General features: G+C 34.1%; 1 protein-coding gene across 2 annotated transcripts; it reads right to left on the minus strand.

Annotated features, from left to right (window-relative positions):
- On the minus strand, nucleotides 1215-5522 carry LOC104785358 (protein NRT1/ PTR FAMILY 5.1). Of its 2 annotated transcripts, none has more exons than XM_010510555.1 (4): nucleotides 5172-5522; nucleotides 4838-5055; nucleotides 2842-3398; nucleotides 1215-2227 (listed from the first exon to the last, which is right to left on the minus strand). In XM_010510555.1, the coding sequence occupies exons 1-4, from the start codon at nucleotides 5275-5277 to the stop codon at nucleotides 1360-1362; spliced, it is 1749 nt and encodes a 582-aa protein (XP_010508857.1). In that variant the 5' UTR covers nucleotides 5278-5522; the 3' UTR covers nucleotides 1215-1359. The 2 variants fall into 2 exon arrangements, with proteins under 2 accessions (XP_010508857.1, XP_010508858.1); XM_010510556.1 differs by having other exon boundaries at nucleotides 4838-5083; nucleotides 5172-5261.

Below are 8762 nucleotides of genomic sequence, written 5' to 3' on the forward strand. Positions count from 1 at the left end.
CTACTTGCACCAAATTTTGTGTGATATAGCTGGCTTTGGATCTGCAGATGCGTGTGTATAGTGTTTATTGGTTGGTTGAAGTGTCAGCTGTGTATTACCATTAATTCTTTTAGTTTGGTTTTGTTTAAATTTATTCTTGGGGTTTCCTTTAGCGTATCGAATTAATCAATCCAGCTTACTGCTGACCAAATTCATGCAAACAACGTTCGCTAGGGATATGTTTAGCTTCAAAATGGCAAAATTAAATTAATATTAGAAAACAATCAAATTAAAAATTAAACATTTGACAAAAATACATATTTTCGTAAATTACTTCGACAGTGCATCAATATATGGCGATATACATCAATTAAGATTTGTAGTCCTTAGATTCATTAAAGATTTTTCATTAAAGGATATAATCTAATGACATATGTAACTTGTAGTCCTTTTATTCATTAATGATATAATTGGTGGTAAATCTGTCGGTAGAATATACTGTATATAAAGACAGTTTTTGGACATCTTTGATCGCCAATGTATGTTACTATCGATATTTTTATGTCGATCTCAGATATATAAATTAAAGTCTGGGTGTAAAGGAATCAATCCGCTTCATTATTTTGAAAACGTGAAATACACTTGGTTTAACGGCCGTTCTCACTAATTGTAAGTTTGTAACACATCCTGATGATATATGTTAATTAGACATATTTTCATACCGGTTGTAATCATTCATAGAACTATAAGCAAAATAGGTCGGACTCAAAAGTCATATTCAAAAAATCAATCCTATATAAACCTAAATTGTAATTTGAAGACCATTGACTATAGCTTTTGTGGTTGGAAGGCTTGTATCTAGGGTCAAAGATAAAATCCTTATAGGAGATGTGATGTTTTGTGTTTGGTCCACTGTCACGGTTGCTTCATCCTATGGTACTTAACTTATCCCTTTTCCGAAGGGAACATACTATTCCATTTGGTACTTATATATCTTCCATTTGGCCTTATTTAAATCGTGTGCATTTTTTTTGTGTGTTTAGATAGGGGAAAAAGTACGATTGTATAATAAGAGTCTAAAAAGTTAACTTGCTCGATAGATTTATATCATTGGTTGAATCTAAAGGTCAGAAGGCCCGTTAACTTCCAATCAACATCATGTGAATTCCCCAATGTTCACGTATATGTGACCAATGGAGATGGATCTCTGGGTTCAACAAGTAGACCAAAACCACTGAACTTGAGTAACAACTTGTTACTTCCACATTTTAATTGTTTGATTAGAATAAACACCAAAGTTTTATTCATCATGTTAATTAGAATTTCACAACTTGAAATTTTTGAAAACCATATATATACATATTATTCTCATTGTTATAATTAGATAGTAAGAGGAGATGTATCTAAGGCTTTGGCCTCCATCTGAACACATCCTCCACTAACCTCCTTGGTGTCATCACTCTTGTAAACATACTTGCTCGCTGCCCACAAGAAAAGTCCCATGTTCACTATCGAAATTATCACTAGAAACCCATAATAGTAATCAAGCCTAGAATCATTCAAATTATCCCCAATCCAACTTTTCCCTCCGCCTTTACTCGTGATCTTATCAATCATTGTCACCAAGAAGCTGTTCAAAAAATTTCCAAGGCCGATGCCACTGGTGAAAAACGTTGTTCCAAGGCTCTGCATCTCCTCAGGTGACTGATCATAGAAAAACTCAAGCAAACCAATAGCGTTGAACACATCCCCAATGCCTAGAAGAGAGTATTGAGGGAGCAACCAGAAAATGTTCATAGGCACAACTTGTTTGGGGCTAGTTATGTGAAATTCCCTTATTACACGCATCCTCTTGACCTCCACGGCTGAAGCAACCGCGATCGCAACAATTTGTATGGCAAAACCTATCCCTAGCCTTTGGAGTAGAGTGATCCCTCTAGGGTTTCCGGTTTTCTTGCGCATGAAGGGAACAAAGTATTGGTCGTACATGGGCACAGAGAGAAGCATCGAGAGCGTAACAAAGCTCCCCAGTGAAGCCGCAGGGATCTGGAAGTTGGACCCAATTTTTCGGTCCAGCGTGGTCCCTTGTTTGACGAAGAGAGTGTTGACTTGTGCCCACAAGGTGCTTGGGATTAAAGTGACGAGCCATATGAAGGTAAGTCCTAGCACACGCTTTGCCACTTCCACTTTGGTCACCGTACATGGTAACTCTCTTGAACGCGTCTTAATGGCCGCTTTATCCAAGAACCTGTAATAGCACAATCCAAATTATTAATTTATTTAAATCTATATATACATTTGCTATTCAAATAACAAAAAAGTACTTATGTGAAGGAATATGTTTTATCAGTTCCTAAAAATGTTTGATATTTCATAATCATATATATATATACTAATGCCAACAAGTAAAGCTACGTGCATAAATTGTTTAATATCTTCGTGATATCTTCAATTTTCTAAACTTCAGTAGCTTTGACAATGTAATTGATCATTTTGGCACGAAACTGTAGTGGGGAGATATTGGAGAACACATTAACGTGTAGAAGGTGAGAATTTGGGACCATCAAATAAAAGATTCTACAAAGCAGAGCAGGTGTAAAAGAAATTCAACATTATATATATATATATTCCACGTCATAACCTACCAGAGAGAAAGGCATATTTGGTAAAAAAATTATCCAATGGTTCTATATTCTATTGGCCTATAATTCTCTGTCAACCTACAATCACACTCTCTTATTTTATTTTTCTTCATAAATAATGGCAAGGAAAATAAAAATATTATCCGTTTATATAAATCAGAAATCAGAAATTATTATAAGATAGTATGAGTTATTTAGTGGGATGGTATGCAACACTGACCTGAAGGTGGGAGTGTGATGAACTTGATGTTTACCGTTGCTTTTGTAATAATGGGAGTCAAGCTCATAAAGCTCCAAGTGGTCATCAGGACAATGAACATTTCGGTTTTTGAATGCCGTGATCGGAACTTGAATCAAATCTTTCGCCAAATTGTCTGATTTGACAACTTTGTGTCTGTAAAATGATGTTCCTACATAGAACACAATGAGAGAAACCAAGAGTCCTACTGTAGGTATGCCATAACCTAAACCCCATCCGAGATTCTCTTGGATGTAGACAAGGCCTAATGTGGCAAATAACGCACCCAAGAAAGAGCTAAACATCCACCAGTTGAAGAATGAAACCTTTTGTTTTTTCTCTTCAATGCTATAACTGTCGAATTGGTCCGCTCCAAATGTGGAAATATTAGGTTTTGTTCCACCGGCTCCAATAGCTATGGTATAGAGAGATATGTAGAAAAATGATATTTGTAAGGAGGACGCCTTGTTGCATACCCCGTTTTCGCATGTCGGTCTGAGGGATTTTACCGTTACCGCCATGGTTAAGAGAATCATCCCCTGCAAACAGAACTCATCATGAAATGTAGATATTGTTTATTTTTGTTTTGAGTTTACGTTAGGATTTACGTGTTATAAAGCTATACGTGTTCATGTTTTTATTTGAGGAGTCATCTCCCATATGTTAATCGAAATTTCCTAGTAAATATAAGTACTCGTTTTGTGTTATAAACTTATAATATATTTGAAAAAAAAAACTTAAAAAATTTATATTTTACAACACTTTTCAAAGTAAGGTCCGTACGTGCATTTTGAAGTTAGAAGACAGTTCATGAATTGATCATGTATATCAATCCACTTGTTGAAAGTCACTTCATGATTGAGATGTGATTTAACAAAAGTCATAAGTTTTTATTTTTTTCCTCCCTTAGCTAGATACTGATAAGATATGCATTTTGTTTGCTAAACCAATAAAATTGAAGTAAAGTGAAAATCATGGGTCCTCTTGAATATGTGTGGACAACAACGTTTGATACGTTATACGTATCCATGTCTTATCTATATTATCTACATAAACTATATCTCAGAAGTAAAATAAATCGAAGTTAGCTTTCGTTAACTGGTGCCTTCAATTCTGACACGTGGTCAACATTATGGACGCAGATCAAACGTGTTCGACTTTAGGCCTAATAATCTCAGACTTATCAGTGCCAAATGATTAGAAAAGTACCCCAAGTTTTGTAAGAAACAACTACCAATCTAATTTTGTCTTAATTAAACAACGCATATTTCTACTCACATGCCCACATCACTGCCTCGAACAGGTGATTTAAGAAACCGTTTGCTATATAATTTTGAAAAAAAAACTCTTGCCTTCGTTAGTTAACTCTAAAATATAATTTACTTTTCATACCAAAATTGCATATATGATATAATTTTAATTTGTAAACAAACGTTGTTATCTAAAATTAGTTACTACATTATACAATACATATAAACAAACTACATATTTAAAATAACAATTAAAAGTCATTGCTACTTGTTCTTTGATGTATAGCTACAATACAAATTTTTATGATCCACGTATATTTTTATGTATTTTTCTACTTTTTTTTTTCTGAACCTTCTTAATAACATTCGCATATAAAATATATCCGTTTTAACAGAAACCACACAGTTGTCCTCAAATATATTAACCAGTGAAAAAGATGCAAATATTTTTGCCTTCGTGGGATAAACGTTCACGGACCATATCCGATCGTACGTCCAAAACGCTACAAACACACACATGTCTACTCCTTTATCATGACCAACCCAAAGCAAACAGAGTAAAAATAAACATTGGTAGGAAAATATAAATTTTTTTAAGAGAAAATATAACTAAAACTTTTAATTTTCTAAGTTTGGTTTCTTTGAAAGTTGTTAAATCGTGTTGGCTAGTTTAGTTAATAAAATTCACATTTTAACCATAAAAATAAAACAGAATGTAGAATATATACCAGGACGTAGATGAGAGAGGAGGCAGTAAAAGTCCAGAAGCGGCCGATGTATGAGTCGGCGATGTAAGCTCCAGCGATCGGAGTGATCCAAACCGCACCGGACCAATTATTCACATTTCTAACCGAGGAGATTGTATCTTCGTGAAGTCTTGTGGTCAAATAATTCACTAAGTTCGACGCTATTCCATAAAACGCCATCCTCTCAAACGCTTCATACCCTTCTCACACACACAAGCACACAGAAGACTATATAAAGATTTCAGGGACAACAACGCACGAGAAAAATCTATATTTTTAATCAAGTTATCTTTATTTGAGATTTAGGAAAGTATACCGAGGAGAAAAGAGCAAGCTCTCCAACGACCGGTCTTAGAGGCGAGTATGGGACGGCCTTGGAGGTCGACGGTACCATCTTGTGTATAAACATTTGCAGCCTCCATTAACTGTTTTTTACTTTAAAAAAAAACTTATTATAATTCTAGTGTTTGTTTTTTCGGGATGTTTTTGGTAATGTTATGAGAGTTGAGAGAGCTATGAGAGGTCAGGGCTGTGTAGAGAGAGACTAAACGGAAATATTTTAAGGATGCATAGTTTTTATTTTAATTTTCTTTTGCTTTATTGAGAAAAAAAAAAACGAAATGAAAAACAAAGGTCTTAGAGATTTGCTTAGTTTAGCTATTGCCTTACTCTTCACAAGCTCGAGTATGTGATATATATAAAGCCACCGCTAGATTTTTTATTTCCTTTTCATTAATGTCATCATCATCACATTGGTCATGTAACCACCACCATTATGATCATCATCACTATGAAATCCTTTTTAGCATATACAATTTTTTAATTGGTCCATTTTTTATTATTATAGTTTAAATATGGAAGAAATACAAAACAAAAGTCCTATGTATATTGAGCCGTAGAATTTCTGGTCATCAGCAAACAGGTAGCGATGATGACATTTTTGGTTCCAAACTTCCAATAATGATAAGAATCCCTCAATAAACCTACATATGCCATCCTGTCACATAACAACAGCAAGATAACTCAATAGAAATATATACCGTCTGAATTTATCATTTCTTTGTATCACCTTTACGCCGTATATGTTCATTCGATGCTTCATGTATTTAGCGTATACGTTAATGACCGACAGTGCTAAAAATACAAATGGGTAGAAGAGGGATATAAAAGTGGTAGAAAATATCATAAATATTTTCAACAAAAAATAATTACACATTGTGTCTTAATTGATTTTGATTTTCCACGTTTTTCAATTCCTGCGAGGTAGTAGAAGAGTCTACATGTTCCAAGTTGCTTGAGGTTCCTAATTTTATGAGCTACTTGATTATTAAGCCTCACTAGATTTACAACCAACCATCTTAATACCGCACGTGCACTACTAAGAAGCACATGGATGGGATACATACACAATTGAATTGGATATAGTTTCGCTATGATTTTTTTTTTTTTTTTATTGTTAACTCATACGGGCTCCAAATTCTTTTTCATACTAATCTTCAAATTTGTTTCCTACGGACCAAGACAAAAAAAAATCTGATGTTTTCGTAACAAAACAACTATATGTATGAGTATGACCTTTCACTTGCCGAATTTCAATTCATGACAAGATCAAATTAAAGTAAATTTTCTGAGACATTCTATATATATGTTCTGTTTGAAACATAATAAACAAATGAAAGCTTGCAGTGAAAATCAAAAGCGACGGTGGTCCAGAGAGACGCGTTTGATATGCATCCAATGAAACTGGAACGATAGAGAGGAAGAGAAACTAGTGGTCCAAAAAGCTTGTGATATCTAGCCCCACTCTAGGATTTTAGCCTTGATGGCCCTTGTCATTACGAATAAAGGGAAACATGCATGGAACTTGATGAGATATTCTCCATATAAATGCATCTACCACCTTACTATCTAACTAACATTTGACTAATTTCGTAAAAAACTTAGCTGACAAAAATGGTTTTAGAAAATCCCAAAATTGTTTTAGAAAATGACAAAAATGGTTTTGTTATTTGATGAGCTCATATATTATATATGGAGCATGAGATGCTGAGAACAACACGTAACAAACATTACCAAAGAAAGAATGGGGAAATATATTTCCAACCATTTTAGGGATTTGACTTTTACCGTAAAAGAGTGCCCAATAAAATGACTTTGGGTCCAAAATCCAGATAACGAAACCACGTTTTTTATATGCAATTACTTTATTTCTCTTTCGGTTCCTCAACTGGTATCATTGTGTTACAAAGGTTGTCAAACTTATTTAAAAATCTATTTATAGGAAAGAGTGTGAGATTTTAACATAATTTAAAAGTTTGTTCGTAAATTCAAGATTTTTATTACCGCGATTAAACAATCCCAAGAAACAAGTCCAGGTACACCCGAATAAGCGTAACGGTTTATTAGCATTTGATTCAAGAGCCATCAAAATAGAGCAAAGAGTACAGAAGAGTAAATGATCAAAAGATTTGCTCGAGGGTTTTAGGATACGACTGAAAACGATATGACAGGATATTTTTGTTGGCTTCACACTGCAAGTTGCAGTGAGCTGAAACATGAGATTGAGGTAACTTAGCTGTTAGCTACTAGATATCTATGAGAAAGACATGGAGAGAAATTAAGGGTCAAACGTATAACCACAAATAGGAAAAGATTCTTTATTCTCATTTCACGATGGTCTTTATATTTCTCGACTACAACACAGCCAGTGCCAAAGTGTTAATACTGTTAACTGTTAAAGATAATGTTTCCTACAGATACCTCGACTCGACAAGACCTTAATTACTAGTTCCACCATGCATATGTTCCTAAGCTTTTCTATTCTGACTTGTTGTGTCACTTCATGTCTATTTACAACCATTGACATCTTTCTTTTGTATACACAAAGAATGTGGGTATGTGTGTAATACAGAGCCGGTGAAACAGAGCCAATCACGATACTTTGCTTGTGGACCACTCTGTCTTTATAAGGGTGAGAAACAGGGAGATCTAGTTACTAGTAGTGTATAGGCCGCCACTAGATGTTACCTCCTTTTCTTCTGCCAGCTAAAATCAATCACCGTCTATGAAGTAAGCTCTTAGCTGTTCGATATAGTTTAGTCCTCATGGATGGATGCACTAAAATATCAAAGTTAAACTCTAGCTAATTAAAAAAGAACTCATAACCACACTAGTTAAACAATTTAAACACATATTTATTTATATGACTAGAATTTTGAGGTTCACATTGCGGAAACTCGACAGAGATGGAAATATATACATGATATGGAAAACAAGGCATGCGATCTCTTCCAACTAGGCAGTGTACTCTAGTCTCTCAGAGATAATGGCAGGACACTGTTAAACAGTGAAGCAAGTGATACGAAAATAGCAAAGATATCGGTTTTTAACATAAGATGCACAATGATCACGAAGACTTTAGTTTGTAATGATGAAACTTTGACATCACATTTTGTAAAAAAAAAATTCAAACCGAATATGTCATGGTGAGTAAATAGCTATAGCTTCCTGCAATTTGCAATTTCCTGAGCTGCTCGTAAATGGTTTTCATCTCCTCATTGTGTTGTCATCCCTGTCACACACAACTTTTGAAACCATTAACAAAATATTACGAAAGGCTCATACTTTTACTTTAAAACACTCACAATATTTTCAATTATACCAACATCACCACTTACATCAAACAAATTGAATGGGTGTGATTACACTTTTATGAGTTAATCATTCGTTTATGTTAGCGGTAGAAGTTTTCAGAAACAGAACAAGCCACAAGAAGATAGATTCCACAGTTTTAATATATAGTTTTGGTTTTGCAGTTTACATTTTTTTCTTTTACAAAAATATTCAACGCATATATAATTTTTTTTTGTTCACAAATAAAAAAAAAAAAAAAAAAAAAAAAAAAAAA

Source organism: Camelina sativa, chromosome 5 (genome assembly GCF_000633955.1).
Source record: "Camelina sativa cultivar DH55 chromosome 5, Cs, whole genome shotgun sequence".
Classification (NCBI taxonomy): Eukaryota; Viridiplantae; Streptophyta; class Magnoliopsida; order Brassicales; family Brassicaceae; genus Camelina; species Camelina sativa.

Excerpts from the sequence above, each read along its gene's own strand:
- LOC104785358 (XM_010510555.1), bottom strand. The coding sequence starts at position 5,277 with ATGGAGGCTGCAAATGTTTATACACAAGATGGTACCGTCGACCTCCAA. Across the intron at positions 3,399-4,837 it reads CCTCTCTCATCTACGTCCTG|GGGATGATTCTCTTAACCAT; the intron begins GTATATATTCTA and ends TTCTGTTTGCAG. Across the intron at positions 2,228-2,841 it reads CATCACACTCCCACCTTCAG|GTTCTTGGATAAAGCGGCCA; the intron begins GTCAGTGTTGCA and ends GTGCTATTACAG.